The sequence below is a fragment of the Zootoca vivipara genome, chromosome 3, assembly GCF_965207765.1.
Source record: "Zootoca vivipara chromosome 3, rZooViv2.hap1.1, whole genome shotgun sequence".
NCBI classification, from domain to species: Eukaryota; Metazoa; Chordata; class Lepidosauria; order Squamata; family Lacertidae; genus Zootoca; species Zootoca vivipara.
Window position 1 is genome coordinate 44937755 of NC_142586.1, and position 21014 is coordinate 44958768.

The 21014-nt window shown below is 39.1% G+C and overlaps 1 protein-coding gene across 2 annotated transcripts in view; it reads right to left on the reverse strand.

The window, feature by feature from the left end:
• ASCC3 (activating signal cointegrator 1 complex subunit 3) overlaps positions 1-21014 on the reverse strand; it is a 202937-nt gene that overhangs the window by 65283 nt on the left and 116640 nt on the right. For both annotated transcript variants that reach the window (XM_035109325.3, XM_088665994.1), the window contains 14 exons: positions 20851-20970; positions 17635-17799; positions 16316-16402; positions 14365-14541; positions 13098-13323; positions 12535-12689; positions 11855-11953; positions 11093-11261; positions 8510-8730; positions 8081-8166; positions 7154-7320; positions 6899-7044; positions 6487-6607; positions 4907-5049 (listed from right to left, as the gene is read on the reverse strand). In XM_035109325.3, the coding sequence (XP_034965216.2) occupies positions 4907-5049; positions 6487-6607; positions 6899-7044; positions 7154-7320; positions 8081-8166; positions 8510-8730; positions 11093-11261; positions 11855-11953; positions 12535-12689; positions 13098-13323; positions 14365-14541; positions 16316-16402; positions 17635-17799; positions 20851-20970 (2082 nt within the window). The remainder of the gene's footprint in view (positions 1-4906; positions 5050-6486; positions 6608-6898; positions 7045-7153; positions 7321-8080; positions 8167-8509; positions 8731-11092; positions 11262-11854; positions 11954-12534; positions 12690-13097; positions 13324-14364; positions 14542-16315; positions 16403-17634; positions 17800-20850; positions 20971-21014) is intronic.

The following is a 21014-nucleotide window of genomic DNA, read 5'->3' on the forward strand; positions in this document are numbered from 1 at the left end:
GGTTACACAGGACTGAATCTGTGGGTGACCTCTTTGCAGTTTAGGAGTTACATACACCCTATAAATAAATCTCCTTAATTTTGTTTCACCTACACTGATCAATCACAAGGATTGTGATTAAAGACATTAAAAGCAAATCAAACTACTGGGTCTAGTGAGGCTATACTACTATTGCTTTCAAAACATGAATCTTCAGGGAAACTGTCATAGACCCCTTAAACAGAAAAAAATATAACTGTTTCTCAATACTGTGAAAGTTTGTTCTCAATACTGTGAGTACATTGCTCATCTGCATCTGGCTTTGGTCACTATGACCTAATCATGTGTTGCTTGTGTGTAGGGAACACAAATACAAACCAGTGCGGGGACACACAAAAAGCAAATGTGTGAGCATCTCCTCATTTGTAGGGGGCTCCCAGTAGCACAAAGCCCTTACGCCAGAAGAGAACCTCACACATTTGCTTTTTTATACAAGCAAGACAGCCCCACACAACATACAGTTAAGAAAGATGAGCTGATGTTGGAGCAAAGCTAAAAGTGCCGTTCCACTCTAGCTGGTATACGTGAGTAACACTTACATAAGGCTGTCTCTGCTATATCTGTCAAATTGTCAGGATAGCCTGGACTGCTCAAACTGGCGACACACCTAGCAATTTACTATCCCCTTTGTGCTCTAGCATGCAACAGACACCACAGGATATTCTCAGAATGGTACAGCATGACATATAGGTTGTTTCAGGCCTTGTGTTGAATGGGCAGCTCCGTCTACAATCATCAGCTGAAGAGTTTTGTTAAAAAAGAATGAAATAAAAGGCAACTGACCTGGATTAATCAACTGGGATTTAAAAAGTGACAGTATTAGTCATCTCCTACAATTGCTCCCAGCACCTGTAGTGGGGTAGGAGAGCTGAAAATAATGCCAATGTATTTCACATCTGGCAAACAATGTGCCCCTTTTGTTTCAGATAGTACATGGGTAGACAAGTCTAAAAAGCCCAGGACACCAATTGTCACAGCCCTCTAGCAGCTAGGGTGGATCATTTACCAGGAATAATGTATTTAGCATTATCTCTGGAAGTGTATACTTGATTCTGACCAAACTGAGCCTTCTGATGTATATGTTGCTTTAGAAAGCTTAGTTCTGTCTACCAGTCTGAAATAACCAGGCCAAATGATGCCTGTCCTGAAGAAGATACTGAATCTACAAATCTATTTGCCCTCATAGGAGGTACGGATGCTCAGCAATAACATTGTTTACATCAGGGGTGGCCAACTCCCAAGAGACTGCGATCTACTCATAGTTAAAAACTGGCAGTGATCTACCCCCCTTTTTTGGGGTGGTGGTGGTTTGGGTCAAAGCTGTTGAGCTTTTGCAGGGAGGAGGTAAAATGTTGAGCTTTTTTAAAGGTTGTTCAGCTTCTTTGGGGGGAGCCAATGATCTACCAGTGATCTATCACAGACGTCCAGTGATCTACCAGTAGATCACGATCTACCTGTTGGACATGCCTGGTTTACTTGAACTATCACAACCAAAGTGGAAGAAGAGGAGACTTTAGAACAATAACACACAAAAAATTAAATCCTACAGATCACATCTGTTCTGCCAAGGTTTTTATTCTGACTTGCTGCTGCTGTACAGTGATTTTCTGAGGACTGGCTCAGTAGAAAAGTAGAAGGTAGAAACTATTCATGGGGCCCAAACAACTTGCATCTGTTCAATAAGACACCTATAACCACCTCCTAGCCGAAATAATTTAGGTCTAAAATTGTAATTGTAGAAGAATTTGATAAAAGCAGATCACTTGACATCAAAGCACCTAAATAAATGAAAAGTTGAAAATGTGCTTTTAAGGCAACCAACTTTCAGAGTTGTCTATGAACTTGTATGTCAAAGCTTCTAGAATTCTTCCACTGATTTCAAAAACCCTTCTAAGACTAGCATTGCTTCTGGGGGCTTGTCAGTCATTTCCTAAATCCTAACTGCCTTTGGATAATTGAATGTCCTTAAGTAGTCTCTACTTTAAGAGCTATTCAAAAGGAGAAACTATTTTATTAGCACACAACTCAAAAATCTTGCCTTCATCAGTTCTGTTCCATGGCCACTGTGGATATCACACAAGCATCTCTCTTTTCAATGACATCTGCACAATGAATCCTCTTTTTCCTTGCTTATGCTACAGTACAATTCAGATGATCATGTGCTGTATTAAAAATGTTTGGATATAAAGGAAGCTCTCCCAATGCACTGTACACCCTGTCAAGTAGTTTTTCCTGTCCTTAGGAATGTGTTAAAACCTAAGGGCCTATATCACTTGCAACTCTGAAGATATTCAAGTAAGGATTTAAGGTGTCAAATTAGTAATAACCATTGTGAACCTGACGTTATCTTCTTTGCAATTTTGTTCTATTTCATTTACTCTTATGTAGCTTCAGGTATTTCAACTGATTTCATTGAAGAGGAGGAAGCAGCAGTACTGAAACAGAGTTTGTCGAGTTTTCTCTTTTGCTTTGTGGATAAGAATGAAAGGCCCACTAAAATATAATGGCCACAGCCACAAAATGGCTCCCATGGGATGCATGGCCAGTCACAAAATGTAATGTACCCTGTATGTGAATTGGACCTGTCAGGGGACCTCCCTACAGGGAGCCTCTCCCCCATCATCCTGACCAACACTTCGCCCAGCGAGAACGGCAGCAGCGGGTCAGGGAAAAAAAATGAGGATGGGAGCGGAGTGGAGGAGGGACAGCTCAGCGATGTATCAGAGCCCCTGCACCATTCCAGCCAGCAAGTAGGAGAGGGAGCATAGCCGCTTCCAGCGCCCGAATTGAGGCGCACGCCCAAATGCAAGGTTAGAGGGCGGTGTTTCGGGGTGCCCAAGCTTTTATGCTGGCCCCGAAGCAGAAGGGCGCCATTGCCGGATTCTGTGAGTGACTAGGTCATGTTTTCAGCTATCTCTGCACTGTAAATACTATGCACAATAAAACCGTTAAAGACAGAACGGACTTGGGCGTATTTACTCAGGAGTAGCCGCAACAATCCCCTGACAGGACCCTTCAGCCCACCTGCACATGGTGGGAATAATACTGTACTGGCCTAGGTTACAGGGCTGTTATGAAGATTATGATGATGTTGAAAGTACGTGAAGCAGTATGAGCACTGAAATGTGCTATGAATAGAAATGCTAGGTATCAGCGTGTGCTATCTTATGTACACCCATGCATAAATAATATCCAACACCTGCACAATTCATGCAACTGATGATGGCTTACGCAATAATAATTGTATTTGCTTTTATGGTGCAACAAGACCCCTGGGATGTTGTAATTTCATAAGTATCTTCCTGACAATTTCCCTCCTCCTCTTTTACACAATTGCCAAATTTAATTGCCAACATTTTTGTGCTGTTGTGCTGATGAGCAGTTTTTTCACACCTTGGAATTGGAAGAGTATGCTTGCATCTAATGTTCTCAAAATTCCTGACACGCCGGGCACTGTGCACAATGTCCCCTTTCTGCTCCAATCAGAAGATCTCTAAAATAGTTCTTCTTCAGTTCATTTACCCACCCGGTGAATTCTCCACCCATGTTCTGCTCCAAATTAATTCTCCTTCAACTACACCACATTCATCATTATACCCCATACCACCTTTACATAAATACCTCTTAAATTAATTACATAAATACCTCTTAAATTAATTACATAAATACCTCTTAAATTAATTTAATTTCCCAAATTAATATCCTATCAATAAAATGGTCTGTGGACCTTTTTAAAGGATGTCATATAGAGGAGGGAGAAAGATTGTTTTCTGCTGCTCCAGAGAATCGGACACGGAGTAATGGATTCAAACTACAAGAAAGAAGATTCCACCTAAACCACTGATGACAATTATAGTTAACACTGCTTTAGTTAAAATTTTAAAGACATTACCATCTAAGGACACACTCTGGAATTTTTAGAATGTCCAAGGGAAGATGTGACATTTAGCTAAATGGCTAAGAGATACAAGGTCATTTTCATAAGACAAAATGGGAACTGTTAAGTGACAATTTATTCTTAAGTATTTTACCATACTGAATATGTGCTCTGAATCGTTTGTTGCTATTAGCCAACTGAATTTGATTTCTAGAGTACCATGTGCAATACACCACAAGCCACCTAAACATAGCTAGCTAGTAATTGAAGTCTAACCCTTTGTGCACTACTATTAAGAATAGGGTGCTCAGAACTTTTCACTCAATGAAACATGAAGACAGGGGTTGGGGAGAATTCAACCACTCAATTTTAGCATCAGAGGTAAATCATCAGTTTCGAAGCAAACTACTCGCCCCCACCTAAAAAAAAGATGGCAGTAAGTTTTACCAACTCAGGAGACTCCCTAGGCACAGAGAAGTGTGTAACTTTGTAAATTAAAATAAAAGGGAAAATTTAAGCACTCCAAAAGCAGCCCTGCAAGGACCAGTGAGCTTCCAGGGACTTATGGAATGTTGATGGCATTGGAATGTATATAAATGAGAAATTCTGGAATAACTCTCCCAGCCATCTGCAGTGCAGGGCATTCCAGCTTCCCATTGAGTGAACTTCCATAGTTGCTGCTACCTTTTGGTTTTGGTAGGTGGAGCACACAGCTGCTAAATCATAGCTATGCTATGCTGGATTGCTTCATTTGTTACAGGAAGATTCCATCCTGTCCCAGTGAAGGGGGAATCTAAAGGAAGCAGAAGTTGAGCATACTGTGCAAGTTTAGTCTATCCTTGAGATCTGTTGTGAGATAGAATGCCAGGACGTCAAGTTGAAGAAAAAAAAAGCAAATAAAATAGAAGGGTGGTAAAAAGAATTTGGGAGGAAGGGGAAAGAAGAGAAAAAACAGAAATCCCCTTAATTCAATTAACAGAAAATGTATACCTCTCTTTCATCCATATTCAGCCACTGTTTTGGATCATCCTCAGTTGCCAAAAAAGCAATCAACTCCAAAGCAGTAAGTCTAGTCTGACGTCTGGATGATACAAATATAAGAACTGGCTTCGCTGGAGAATGACTCCTGATAGCTGTGGAAAACCAGAAATTCAGAAAAATGCAACATATTTCCTTCAGTCAGCAATCCTTGCACAATCCCTTTACATCAGCCATGGATTCATTTGAATGGAAACTGCCTGTGACTTAAATTGGTATTTTTATTATTGTTTTGTTGTGCTTTTGCACTTCGAATACCAAAACAAACAAGCCAAACAATCCAGTTGTATTTTTTAAGTATGGAAAGTTTCAGCTGGCAACAAAATTTTATGGGCTGTGAAATGGAGATTATAAAGGAAAATGTTGACACATTCACAACCATATTATATCAAACAAGTGTAAAGAAAACCTCTCTATAAATCAAATTTCTATAGCAATTTGATCAATCAGCCAAAGTTTTAAGAGCAGCACCAAGCTACTGTTTCAGATACTATCATCAATATGTACCACATACTTGTTTAAATGCTAATGGATTTGCTGAATATAAAATGATTTTATCCCTTCATGCAGTCTTCTGAAGTTCCACTTAATTTTAGGAGAAATCATGGCAAAACATTTCTGCAAATGGAAACCAATGCATGTACACGTAAGTACGATAGGAGACAATGTAAATATTGTGTCTTCGTATAGAAATCAATATATCTATTGCCTAAAGAAATCTTGACAGCTAATGAATTTTTGTTGCTTCTGGAACAGGTGTAGCTGAACAGCTCTGGACAGATTTATTGTTCATTAGTGTTTTTCTACAATACTCCTCCTTGAGGTGTAAATAATCTGAACTGCCAAGATTGGTCTCCAGTCCCCAATCAATACTTAGTTTCTGTCACAAGGCTAATTAGATCAGCTAAAAAGTCACCTCACAACTGTCGCCTTACAATCAACAGCAGTTCACATCACAAAATTTATTTGGGGACTTCTTTTTAATTGATATAATAAATATTCCTTATGGAACGTACACAGAACATGTTTCAATAAAATATGAAGGTGGTTCTTAAATCTATCCCGCTTGCCAGTTTAAGAATAAAGTATTGAAAACAGAGACATATTTGGGCACATTGAAAATTCTGAAGTTTATGGTTATTGCCCTGAAATCAGAATTATGCAAGCTTAGCTTGACATGCAACTTCTGTTTGCAATTTTTTAATGCTTCCACGAGGAGCAAATCTCTTACTGAATTAATACCACAAAAGGTTTTATGTTGTAAATCTTAAAATATTAATAGAAAAATGTTTACACAGTGTCAAATGTGAACGGTAATTTCAATTATTCTATCTGAAATACACTGAAGTTCCACTGACATGTGTGGTGCTAGCATATTTAATGTACGAGGACTGAAGCTGGGTAATGCTGCTGAAACAAACAAAAAACCAAAACCTTCTTCTTAAAGCAAACCAAGAAGATACACAACAACACATAATACAATTTGTCTATCACAGACTTATAAAAATAAAGTTGTATCTTTGGATGCATACCCTGAAATGCTGGCTTGTTCATGCTAGCCATACGAGGACAATAATGCTGGCCTGGGAAGCCCTGAATGTGTACTTCCAATGGAACTGGGCGCACTGAGGGCCTGAAGTTGAATAGCCCCATCTAAAGAGAAAATGTATATATGGTTAATCAGCCAATCACCCATTCTCACCACCCTTCTGAGTAATACCCCCACCCCCACCCTCTGACTATACATAAGGGTCTGGTGACTTCTGTTTCAGTGTATCTGAAGAAGTGTGCAAGCACGTGAAATCTCATACCTATGACAAACTTAGTTGGTGCTACTGGAAGGAATTTTTTTGTTTTTTGTTCATGCTTAAGGTTGTTTTTATCCCCAAACCAATGCCAGAGTGTTCCTCTCAAAAACAAGTGGCATCCATGTATTTTGCATACCTGATTGATATTTAGCCAATCGGCAAGATCCCTGGCATTAGCTAATGCAGTCGACAAACCAACAACTCTGACAGGCTTTTCTGTGTGAGATGAGATGAAGTTAGTACGAGACACAATAACTTCCAGCACAGGGCCTCTCTCATCCCCTAGGAAAGGAGGAAAAGGAAAACAGACATCAATATTCTTTAAAGTTCAACTCGCAATGCCAGAGCACACTTCAATTCCAGCAACAATAATGGTGAAAACGATGCTCACCTAGCAGATGGATCTCATCTATGATGAGAATGGAAACTTTTTGAACATAGCTTCTGTTCTGCCAGCTTCTGCTGACCCCATCCCACTTCTCTGGTGTAGTAACAATGAGGTCAGCTTGGGCAATTGACCTCATATCAGGAGTCACATCCCCTGTCAACTCCACAACCCTGTAAAGGGAGTCAAATGGTCATTGTGAAGCAATACAACACAGATTCATATCCGTTTTGGAGTAGACAGTAGGGCCAGAACACCAACCCTTAATATAAACATGCAGAAAAACCCCAAACCCTTTGCTGCCCCTGAATGCAAGGATGAATCAACAATAGGATCCCAAGGCTGACTTCCTAATCCATCACCCTAGCTGAAAATGGAAAGTAGTCAATCTCCATTCTAGTTGTAGTGGCTCCTTTTACAGACAAGATCAAAGCTGGAGTTGTCAGGAAAGTGGTAGCCTAGAGGTCAGTCGGGAAAAACAAAATTCATTCTAATACAGGACCATACTTATCCATGATGACAAAGCAGAAGATCTTCTATCTACCCTAGTCATGATTTTTCATAAAGGCATCCCTATTATAAAGTTATTTCAAGGTGTGATGTATAATATCTGAATATTTATGACATATACAGATTCTTAGCTAATGCTAGATCAATGTACAGGAAGTTTCTGCTGGGCTAGGATCAGTATATATGTATGCTTGTTGCTGCTTTACAAGTTTTACAACTTTACAAGTTTTACTTGTAAAGACAGCACAATTCTCAAAGGACAAGAAGTTCTGAAGAACACAACTTCCTTTTTTTATGCTACCTGTTGACAATTCTCTCGACATGGAAGCTACCCTTTACCTGAATATGCTTTACCTGTTGCTTTTCTTTTCTTTTTTTACAGAAAAGTTTTATTTCTGACCATGTTAAAAAAATCAAGCTTACTTTTTACCAAGCTTTTCTTCAATTCTAATTTTCCAGTCTTCAATTCTCTCTCGCACCAGCGCTTTCAGGGGAGCAATATACACTGCCTGCAAGACAAAGGAAGCAGGAAAAAGTGTGAACACACAGAATCGCTGCTCTATTATATGTATTATATTGTAGGTTTATAAAGAATAAGAACATTTAAAACAACTACGACATATTGTGTTTACTTCCTTGCATTTCTCATTCATTGGAAACAAAAATATTCATATTTAGTAGTGGTTTTTCCATTTCACAAGTGTGGTAAAACATTTTTTAAGGGAAACACTCAGATAAGAAAGAAGTGTTCTTACACAATAGCACTGTCATTTGCATGGCAAGTTCAGAACTAATAAAAAGCAGAATAAAAAAAGCGAACATTTCTCAGGAAAATAAATGTTTTTTGCAAACCTTGGATGTCGGATAGTTGTTGAAAATTCTGAAGATAGCCAGTTCTGCTGCAACTGTCTTCCCAGAGCCAGTGGGAGCTCCAAGAAGAACATTACAATCTGTGTGATAAAGTGTATGGAATATCTGCGTCTGAATTGGGTTGAAATGAGTGAATTTGTACAGGGCTTCATACTCAGGACGTCCCAAAGCTGTGATAGGTAAAGGCTGGAGATCCAGTAATTCTAAAAATTGAGGAATTACGATTAGTATATATTTAAGCTTGCAATAAACAACATCACATCGTTTATAATCTCAGCACCAAAAACCCTGGAAAACACATAATATATGAACCAGATTGTGAAGGATGCTGTCCACATTGTCTCTTCAAACCTATTGAAATTAGATCAAAATCTGCCATATCAAAGTAAACACAACCCATCATTTATAATTAGAATAATTAAATCATGGAGGAAAACACTGTGGTTCAGGAAAAGTATACCGAAAGCCTTGAAAAAACTGGTGTCTGCTTATACAGTAGCAGTTTATTAAGAGAAAAGTCTTAAAATACAGTTGTGATTGGGGGGGATTCAGAAGTAGAAAAAAGAAACAGTGATGTATAATCAGATTTAATAGTACAAAAGCACATGGAAGTACTCAGTACTTGCATGAATGGAAGGCAGCAAACATAACTTACTTCACTACTCTTTCTCCTTACAATCCCATGCACCCCTCAAATCCCTCTCAGTATAGTTTTTTTTTTTGGGGGGGGGGCTGTGTTATTAGGGTCTACAACGGGGGAAGTGACCAAAACTGAGTGGAGGGATCTTGCTCCAATGGGTTCCCCTACAATGTTCTCCCAAAGTTTCCATGTCTTGCTCATGACTCCACCAGAGGAGAGGGGATGAGGGAATATAGAAGCCCAAAACTCACTCAATGCTAAACCATAGTTAACTTCATGTCTGAACATGGTCGTTATGTCCTATGCCTGAAAATGATACAAATAGGACAATGGAAGATCTCCCATATTTGGACCTCTAAAAATCTATTCACATGTGCGGGTCTGAATTATGATAATCTCAAAGTTGTTCTACATGGCAAGGCGCGTGGCGGAGGACTGATGTTTTGGTGTTACAGGGAAAACAGTGTTTCTTTACAATGAAGCAAAATAAACAGAAGCTTCTTAATATCTAGGGGGGGGGGGAACAACAGTTCAAAAGAATGGGCCCACTCTATGGACAAGCAGTGGTGAAGCTGAGACCACAACATTAGTCCAAGCAAAGATAGTTTGTTAACTTTATTGCCATAGTAAAGAAATGACAAATCACCACAGAAAATTTGATTGATTGATCAGGATAGACCATATCCCAATTATATTTTTAAAATGCAATGAGAAATTCAAGAGAAAACAACAGGATTATATAGAACATTCTGGAAGTATCTGATTGCCAAACAATTATGAGCTATGGAGAGCTGAAGCTCTGATATGTATATAACGAGACTGGATTGGACTTCTATTAAATTAGTCAGGACTTGCATCGATTCTGTTACACAGATGCTTTCTTTGAAGTTATGTTTGGCTCAAGATCTCAGTGCCTCTTTTAGGATGCTTCACAGTAAGGTATGGACGGAGAGCCATAAAATCTGCTGCAGGACTTAATATTCACAGCATACTTTTCATAGATATTTCAGAACTCTTTCATCATTCCCTGCTAATGCTGTGATTTCTTGGGATCTGTCCCAAGAAGAAAGGGAGAAAAGGCCTTTTCTTGATCTTTGTCTAGCAGGACCTCTGTACACTTCATTGTTTCAGAGGAACCAGATGGGAATGGCAGTCAATTACCATAAATCCTGGAGGTCCCCTATCTGCTGATGTGTAAATATCTTTTTGTTTCTTCTGAATAGCACTCATTGATCAGTCAATTAGATAAATAGGGTACACGTTTAGCCAGACAGCTTAGGTACAGCACAACAATGGCTAAACACATCCCATGCACGTATGAATTTATACATGCAAAAACAGGGAGCTGTCAGCTCCAGACATGTACATTCTGAATGCACTAAGCATACTGGATTTTAAACAGGGATGATGACAAAAGAAGTCTATACAATAATAGGCACACTGATGTTATATCTCTCTGGTAAACCTAGAAGCAGCAAACAAATGCATGTGCCACCTGTTTTTGATTTTGTGACTAATAAATGTGGGGAATGAATAAAATAATGTGAAAGTAGTATTAGTTCCTAGATAAAACAAATAGTATAGTAAAGAAAAAAATTATCCCTCTCTTTTACGGACAAAATATATTTTTACTAATAGCACAAAATACTGAAAATTCCACTTCTTTTAGTGTTTTGCTCAGAGACAATTAGAGAAAAATGTTGTAAAGCATAAGACAATTTGCTGTAGCTAAGCGAGAAGTTTCAAAGATTCATTAAAGATTAGCTAATAGATTTCACCGTTGTAAAGTACTGACAATCTAAACTAGCAACAAGTGAGGAAGGGAAAAAATAAACAATGCTGCATTTTATCATTTTAGGATGAATGATCGCCTTAGAAATCAAAATGACCTATGACTGTGCAGGAATGCTGCTCTCCTTTGTTACCTGTATGAGGTGGATGTCTTTCTGGCAAAATCAGATGCTGAAAATTGATGATACAGACAGCCTCAGCTCCTAACCATCTATCAGATACAGCCCGGATATAGTATTGGGATGGAAGTGGTTCAAAAATGGGAATTGTGAATACCAACAGCTGAGCCTCTTTTGCAATGACCTATGGTAAAAATAAATGTAAAAAATACACATACATACTACAATAATCACTCTCCAGATGGCAAAAATTATGTTGCTCCGTATTTTCATGTAAATGCAAAAAATGAAATACATATAAGCAACCAAGCATCTGTTTATATTCATAAAACACAGTAAAACAGAAGAGAAGCAATTCCTCTCTTATGGTTCTTTGGGCTTTAGAGACAGATTCTGTACTAAATGGCTTAACACAATAGGATTGGGCTCCTGCTTATTAAGTGATTTCTTTTGATGGAACTGTAGCCAGTAATAATCTGTATTGACATCTGTAATAGAAGGTAGTGTCACATATTTGATTTTTCATCTGCAAGTAATTGTCCCTTCAGACACACCAGAAAGGCAAATCCTTTATTAGATTTTATTTTAAAAGTGATGCCAGTGAATGATCATGCAGAAAGCCAATTTTAGCGTGTGAATCTGAAAACAAAATTCAGACAGATACTGGATACCTAATAAAATTGTATTACAACATTTATATTAAATTGATGTTTATGGAAGTCTATCCCACCACTTTACGTGGTATGTGCTTTGAACTGCTGTGTACAATACATTTACCTGCTTTTTTTGAATAATAAAATATTCTGAATGGTAAATATGATCATTGGTAGGGTCTTCCACCCAAATCCACCAGGGCTCTCCACCTGTTCCATGTACCTAGTTGACAAAGAAAATCCACACTCATTAAAAATATTCTAGCTCTGTTAAGACTTTCAATCTCCACATTAAAGTAAACTGGCAAGTGCATTATTTTGACTGATGAAAAAAGTGTTGGTAAAATGTCTCAGAATACCTCTGCGCCTAACATTAGCAAGGCATTATTTGAACCAATTTAGTGTGGAAAGGAAGGACTCCTGTCTACTACTTAGATGTCCCCATGCAAGAATGTGTGGGACCAGCAGATCTTTTTTTCTTAGTAGGCTTCTTGCAAAAAGCTGTGCTTTGTAGAATGTTCAGTTTTCCTGGAGTCATGGGATTGCTTAAAATTTACCCACATGGTTGGCAACATTCAGTGTGATGGATGTCAATTTAGAGGCATAGCTTCACGACCAAAATGCTTCTGATCTTAGTGAAGCAAACTACAAGATTCATATACCATACATCAAAATAATCTGAAGTATAGGCAAGGAAAAGTTACTTTAAAAAAATCATGCTAACTGGCTGTGTGTTGAGTCAAACCCAGAGGAGTCCAAGTCATCTAGCATATTCTTCAGGCTTTATGTTTTAGGCATCTTTACCTGATCGCTCCATTTGAAATCCGAAGTGATGTTCAACCTAACTCTCAGCACAGTGCGTGTAATTGGCTGGATGGTGGCTTCCATTGTAATGGAGGGGATTTGATGGACGCACTGTTTGACCTTTAAGCCAATATTCACATGATGAAGCATATGACCTGCGAAGTAAATATAAAACTTGAAACAAATCTGCATTTAACAGAAGTCTAAGGGAAGTGGTGGGGAAAGGAGGCAATCACACAACAACTTTTAAATTGGCCGAGAGAGAGAAATATTGCTTGGCCCAAAGACCTTGTCCATGTCATCAGGTCGTATTTGAGCTACATGGGACTCGGTAGAAGGCAGATTAGTATGTTTCTAAGAACAAAGCAGTGTGCATGCAAGTCAATATAAATTTAGGTTGTGAGCCTTTATTACAGAGAAGTATTTTCAGTAGCCTAAGATTAATACCACAAAGACCTCAGGATAAGGATAGGATTGAAATGCAAGCAAAACAGTAAAGACAGAAATAGAGTAGAGTTCAATCTAGTCAAAACACACTGACTTAGCTTTTTCCTATATCTTACCGATTTCATCTTTCCTCATGTCTTTCAACTTATCAATAGTGAGATTCTTTTGCTCCAATTTGGAAAGGACTGACGGTGGCAGGACTGAGAATTGTCGCAGAGGGCTGACCCAACCCCACAATCGCTTGTCAATTACTTTGCTAAGGTTTAGTAGCCGGTATGTCATTGCAGGCCAGCGTTTTCGAAGAGCCACTTCAAAAAGAGCTCGGACAATACGTGCTGCATTCTGTAGGGCACAAGCAGGTAATAAAATGTATTGTTATGTCTATTCCTTATCCATTACAATAAACATACGTTTCAAATGGAATGTTGCAACTATGGATGACATTAATTGATCATATTTATTTCGGCCAAAAACCCAGTGTAGACTACAATTTAAACTACTAAAACAAACAAATGGCAAAAATATTCTTATCCCAACTTCAGGGAGCTGACAGCACTAACTTCCAGGCCTGGCCACCTAATTTCTGCCTTCCCTCGGGGGCACACAGAACTTTATGAAGGGATGGTGCCCCAACATGGACCTTCAGGAAGGTCTTTCTCTATTGTAGTATCCATATTATGTAATTTTCTCTTGAAGAGGCAGCTGGCAGCTTCACTTTACAGCTTCCAACAACAAGCTGAAAGCTACTTTGTTTCACAAGTCATTTGCTGAGAAATTATTATTTTTTAAAAACGGCTGCTTTATCATCTTATCTGTGCTACCATATTGTATGTTATTTATTTGTTTCTTGTGGTTGAACATCGCCTTGGATATGCATTTGAATAGAAAAGCTTTTAGTCAACAAAGAGCACAAAGTTTGTGAAGAAAATACAGCAAGAGTTTTCAATCAAGGTTTTTTGAAACCCTAGAGGATAGGGTTTCTGAAAGCCACGATAATCTACCATGATAAATCTTGCCTTACAATGACCAACCAGAGAAGTGAGCATTGGGTGTATTTTAGTCTGACTCTTCTTTCCTGATTGACAATGGTTAGGTCAACAGGTTTTATAAAATAAGAGAACATTTCCATTGTCCTGTGCAATATTTCAGGGCTTCCCGGCAGATGCACAGAGCTCCTCAACAAACAACGTGAAAAGGATCCCCTGTGGGCAATAAGCTCTCTCTCTCTGCGCATTACATATAGATCGATACACACGCACACAAAGCTATTAGTTTTTCAAATCCAAATCTCATGTCAAATGTGTATGGGCTTGAACAAATGGGACCTCTAGTTTTCTGTGTTTCTGGGGTAAGTCTTCATTGAATACATGCACACATTCATACCTGTGCAACATAAGCAGAATCAGAAATAAGGGAAAAGCTGTCCATCTCTCCTCGGCTAACGTATGTTTGCAGAAGGATATTTATTTTCCCGTAACTGTTCTCTACACCACCAGGAGCTGGAAGTTCACAGAAATCACCCAGCAAGGCTTCGAGCTCTTCTATTTCTTCTTCTCTCACCTGAAACACAAATTAATAGACTTTGAAAAGACTGGTGCAACTTGTTAAATCTTCCACATGAAAATTAAATGTCAATTATCTCTCAATAAATGTGTTTTTAAACAGTCTACAGTTTCTGAAAAACAAGTCTCCCAGCACTGTACTTAATAAAACTTAATTGAAACTATCTTAATAATGACACAATTGCATTTCATTATGCATCACCTTTTATTAAGGTTGCCATTGACACATAAAAATGTGATATGCCTCAAAAATTAAGTCTTCTGACCGTACCATCCTCAAACTGATGAGATTTCCCTTTTTATTTGACCAGAGTATGACCTCTGTCCTTCTGGATTAGGGCCAACCTGAATTAACATTAAATGCATTCATTAAAATCATATAGTTTGCATGTGGCATATTATGTTCTTAGCTCAAAACTCTGAAGTACTATGATTCATGGTATTAAGGTTTTCACTGTTAATAAGATTAAGTCTTAATGCAAGTAAAGAAATATTCATATCTACAGTTTGAATAATGCATAGTATTTCAAATTTTCACTCATACTTGCAAAACAGAGCATACATTTACATATTCTTTGATTTGCTGAAAGTCTATTAGTCTAAAACTTATTTAAAGAGGGTAAATGTTTGGAACCTGCAGGGAACCATACAGAGGCCGTTTCCCTTAAGCCCTGACCAGCTCATTCAATATGAAAGCAGAGCAGAAAAGTCACAAATGTCACTTGAACCATTTGCAGGATTTCTCAATCATCCTCCAATTATTTCACTTCAAGAAGACCCCACTCTGTTAGCTACTGAACTACAGTTTGTTAACATCAAATCTTTTCCTTCACTGGCACTTGTCCACAGCTTTTGAATGAATAAAGTGGCTGAGGTTTCAATAAACATGAAGCAGCATCTAAACTCTCATCACAATGTCAGTTTTGCCGTTCTTCCTAACTTTTAGGAACATTTGCATCCAGATTCAAAGCAGACTTTGGGAGATTGCAGTGATTTGATATTTTTTAATTTTAAATTTTGCAAAAGAAAGTGACTATTCTCTAATGCAATGCTATCCAGTAAAACTCCAACTCATCTTGAAAGGATTTCTTTATAAAGTACACTCAACCTCTTCCCCGTTTCTTGAAGAGCTGCCAGAACAGAACACTCACAGCCCTCTTGGTTGCATTCATCATTAAGACTATTCACTTTAAAGTGAATTCCATGAATTAAAAACTGGGGGTGAGATGAGATGTAGCATGAGCAGGCATCTGCTTGCGTAACAGGGTTTCTCCATTCTTTCTCTCTCTCCCCCTCCCAACAGCTCTCTGCACACATCCAAAACCTGCTCTAGATAGTTGAGAAACCCTGCAGAACAGATTCTGGAAGCATGGACAGGGGCTGCAGAGGAGAGAATAGAAACTGGAAGTCTTTTTAGCACTGGATTTCCAGTTGTTGCACTGGATCAAGGGAGGCAGACATCACTGAATGTTGTCCAGGGTTAGGAAAATGTACTCTAGTTAGAAAATAAGATTCTGGCCTAAATCATGTATATCTGGCCAGCTGTACTCAAGGAGCCCCTGTTAGTGTTGGCTTTAGCATTCACCACACTGACAGGTACAACACTGTGCATGGGAGACAGAGAGATGCATGGAGCTGTCATTATATATGAAACATGTATCTGTATATATACAGAAACATGAAGAGGTTTTTGTATCCAGTAACACACCCACACCCACACCCCTTTCCATGTGTAGGAAAGAGGCCTTTAAAAAATGATGATGCGTTCTTACCTTGATCTGTTCAAATTCCTCTGCTTTAGACACTATAGCAAGAATGTCACCTTCTGTTTTATGAGCATCAAACAGTTCATTGAAAGTCTGCAAAAAAGAGAGGTTTGAGAATATTTATCAATAGTGCCAATCTAGATACAAAGTGGTAGAGATGGAGAACTTACTGTCAACATCGCCGCTCAAAAGAAACCTTTATTTTAATTTTGAAAAGCTATGAGGAGTTTTGAACATAGGAAGCATATATACTAGTTTCACATTGTGCACTTTAAAGCATTAGCTCGAATTTTGTTAAAGGAGCTTGCTACACACAGGGCAAGATTCTTCTGAGAAGTCAAGTCATCAAGGTGTCAATGGTGTATCCATTTTTTAAAAACTGAAAGTATAAGGTGTTGTTGTTTAGTCGTGTCCGACTCTTCGTGACCCCATGGACCAGAGCACGCCAGGCACTTTTGTCTTCCACTGCCTCCCGCAGTTTGGTCAGACTCATGTATACTAAAATGTGACTGTGTCCAAATATACTTCAATGGGACTGTATGTTCAAAGATGCAACATATTTCAATTAAGATCCTCATAGTAAGTCTTTCAAATATGGAGCAACAAATACTAACACTTTTCAGAAGTGCATATCACTTCTGCAAACACATACACAAATGTTCTTCCTAAGGTGTTGGAGAATTATGTCAGAAATGGAAATGGGAGCTGAAATTGCCACAATTCAAATGTTTGTCCAAGGTCAGTAACTAAATCATACTAACAGTATTCACTCTCTCTCTATTTTTAGACTGCAAATAATATGTAAATAATTGTTATTTTAGGCATTGGATTCAGTGTTTCCTTTCCACTGAAATGCACTAAAATTAATTACACGATTAATTACATTAGTTCCAGCCATCATGGATCGTGAGACAAATAATCAAGATTTTAGTGGAAACCATGCTGCTTGTGACCAACACATAACAGGACAGAAATCACTGCCTCCTTACAATCCCGAGTTCTGCAACACTCTAATTACCAAAATGTCTTCAGAATATACACATTTCCAGCATGTTGAATAAGATGGTGTTTTCCATAGAGTCAATCCTACCTTACTAGTAGTTTTTTTAATAACCCTCCCTTATAGAATAAGAGTATGCAAACTATAATGTTACACCAGATCAAGTCCCCTCACCCCTCCAGAACTTGGATTTAAAAGCACATAAGCAAGCACAGAATTGTAGCTATTTATTTTATTACAAATCTAAGATGAAGATGCTGTTAAACAGATCTTTGTGGCGTTATTTCAAAATATGAGAAAGTGTGCAGAGAAATAGCATGGGTACCTCAATTGTATTATATTTAATGTAGTAGTGGCTGGCAATTCTGCCTAGATCTGTAGAAGAAAAAAATCCAGTTCTCTCTTCAAAACGAATCATCCGAGCTTTGTCCAACTTTCGGCCAACTTCAATCACTAGCTGCTCTCTGTGCTTCTCTAAGCCTGGATCCATCTAAAATACAGTAAAGCATTATATATATTAATCTGTCCCCTGTCCTCCCACTTTTACAGCTTCAGATTAATATATGGATATGCATACATAATACAATTTCATTGATTTCATTTGACTCCGTTCAATTTATCTGGAATATTTAGAACTGAAATGCTTAATAAGTTTGGGATGTGTCGGTATACATAACTTGACAATTATGGATAGTACTAGTGTCATTCAGCCCGTTAAGTAACGGGTGCTAGCCGGGCGGGAACGGAGGGGAAGCCCTGGGACCGCGCAGGCGTCGCCTCCACCGGCGGGGATGTGCGTCGAGGGCCCCAGGCTCCCCCTGGGTGGTTTGCTGTGGCGGCGGGCGGGCGGTTTGTGTGTGTGTGCGCGCGCGCGAGAGAGATAAGCAAGCGGGGCTTCTCCAGGACGCGCTGCCTGTGCGAGCTAAGGGAAAAAGAAGCAGCCGTGAGAGGGGAAAGTTGCGGCTACGCTTCCCTCCAGTTGAGCGGGGAGTGGCGGCCAGAGCTTGAAGGGTGGGAGGGCGAGGGAGGGAAGGAGGCAGGCAGGAGGTCCGACATGGGGCAACTTCCCCTTCCCCTCAGAGTCGGATTCTCCCCCCCTCTCCAAACCGTCGCCAATTTCCCCCACCATTTTGTCTCCTTTCCTCTTCGGACACTACCCACCTTCTCATAACTCCACCTTTCTTTACTTTTTCTTGAGGGGGAATCCCCAATGGTGCCTTCCATTATGTCCTCTCAACACCATTCAGGGGGGTGGGGTGGGTGGGGAGAGAGCGCGTGTGTGCGTCCAGTCTCTGCGTCCAATCCCTGTGTCTGTGGGGCACATGCACAGTAGCGCAAACCCAGGGACACAGGGAATACTGGATGCAGAGACACTTGCACTTTATTATATAGGATTAACAAAAGGTTAATTTTAGAAGAGAAGAATGAATTGTAGCTGTTGTTATTATACTAAATAATAACCAGGTATATTGATGGTTTGAAGAATATTTGCAAGATATGAAATGCAAGGGGAAGAGGAACTAATTTTTGTTTCACTATTCCTAAAATTGCGCTCACAAAATCAAGCTTCCCCTCTAAGATTAAACCCATCCCTTTGAAACAGTGGGGCTGGGGCCAATTTGTTCTGGGCTCAGAGATGAAAAAAGTTTTAATTCAGTGTAACCACTTGCAGAAGTAGGAAGAAGTTACTACAAACAACTACTGAATGTTAGCATAAAGCTCTAAATCCCTTAACTGTATAAAGAATAAAAAGTCTCATTTTTTCTGTAGTATATATGAAGACAGGCAAAGATTCACTGTACATAGAATTATCCCCTTTTTCCAGTGTGGGCTCCTAAAAGTCTCAATATCTCCCTATGAGAATATTCTGTGTTATAAAGCAGGCATCCCCAAACTTCGGCCCTCCAGATGTTTTGGACTACAATTCCCATAATCCCTGACCACTGGTCCTCTTAGCTAGGGATCATGGGAGTTGTAGGCCAAAACATCTGGAGGGCCACAGTTTGGGGATGCCTGTTATAAAGGATCTTTTCAGAATTCAAATATATTCAAGCATTCAAATATATTCAAGATGAATAGAGGGAATTGGATTTTATTTAATGTTATAGGAACATCTTAAGCAAACAATAGGTACTAAAGGCAGATTTAAGAAATTTTCTCAGAATTTTATATTTGAGCCTGCGCAGACTACATACAGCAGCAAAGACAAACACCTGCCTTTTCAGCATTTGTAAACGGTAAGTCTCATTAGAATGTGAAAGTAAAGAATAAATTATCAGCCATAAAAAGGAGAAAGAGCCTAGCTTTGACCTGAGTGTGGTCAAATGATACCTTGTGGGACAAAATATTATACTTGACAAACTATCCAGTCGCTGCTCGTAGCTATGATGTTGCAATTCACTTCCAAGAAAAATGGGTTTTAAAATTTTTTTTAAAAGGATTCTACCAAATAATTATCATAATCACTTTCCCCTACTGAAGTTTTCTCAAGCAATGTGGGATGCCACCAATTATCTTTTTGTAACCAAGGTAGACAAATTATTATTATGCTTCTATGAGTAGTGGCAGGGCTGGATTTAGGTTTGATGAGGCCCAAAGCTACTGAAGGTAATGGGGCACTTTATATATCTAGATTATTTTTCTCAACAACAAACTTTCACTGTTTTTTGTGTTGAAGATATGCTATATGGTAATTTATGGACCTAATAGGTATCTAAAGCCATTTGCACATAACAAAATATGTATTTTATCAAAGTAATTGTTGAACTGAAAAACAATTAAGAAGAAGTATATTAATAAAAAGGTAAAGGACGCCTGGCAGTTAAATCCAGTCACGAACGACTCTGGGGTTGCAGCGCTCATCTCGCTTTACAGGCGGAGGGAGCCGGCATTTGACCGCAGACAGTTTTTCTGGATCATGTGGCCAGCATGACTAAGCCGCTTCTGGTGCAATGGAACACCAAAACCAGAGCAGTGCATGGAAACGCCATTGACTTTCCCGCTGGAGCGGGACCTATTTATCTACTTGCACTTTTGGGCGTGCTTTTTAACTGCTAGGTTGGCAGGACCTGGGACCGAGCAATGGGAGCTCACCCCGTCGCGGGGATTTGAACCGCCGACCTTCTGATCGACAAGCCCAAGGCTCAGGGGTTTAGACCACAGCGCCACCCCCATCCCTTGGTATATTAATAGTGAAATACAATGAACATTTTCACATTTAGTTTTCAAAGCTTATATTTAGCACCGAAATACCGAGAGAGATTGCTGCACGAAACCAGGTCTGAATATGATGTGTGCTCATTTGACTGTATTCTGTGTGTTCTGCCTGACTGTTCAAAACTTTATCTATCAGGATGTCTCAGGAAAAATAATTCAAGTTGCTTTCCTTTTTACATTTTGCTCAATGGAGTATTTTCCATGTTTTAAAGCACTTAGAGGAGTTGCTGACGTCAGGAAAAGCAGCACTGGCAAATATTTAATCTCCCATCAGGAAAGGATTATGGAACCAGAAAGCAGGTTAGTTTTTTCATGCATTTTCTACCTGATAAGCCTTGTGACTGATGCCATATACTAATGGGTTTGCTCTCATCCGTACATAAAGGTAAGTGTAACTTATCCACTTTACTGCTTCCTCGACATTTGTCACTGTTCCGAGAGCAATCTGCAAGTAGGAAGAAATAAATTTAAATTTACATGTTAATTTGA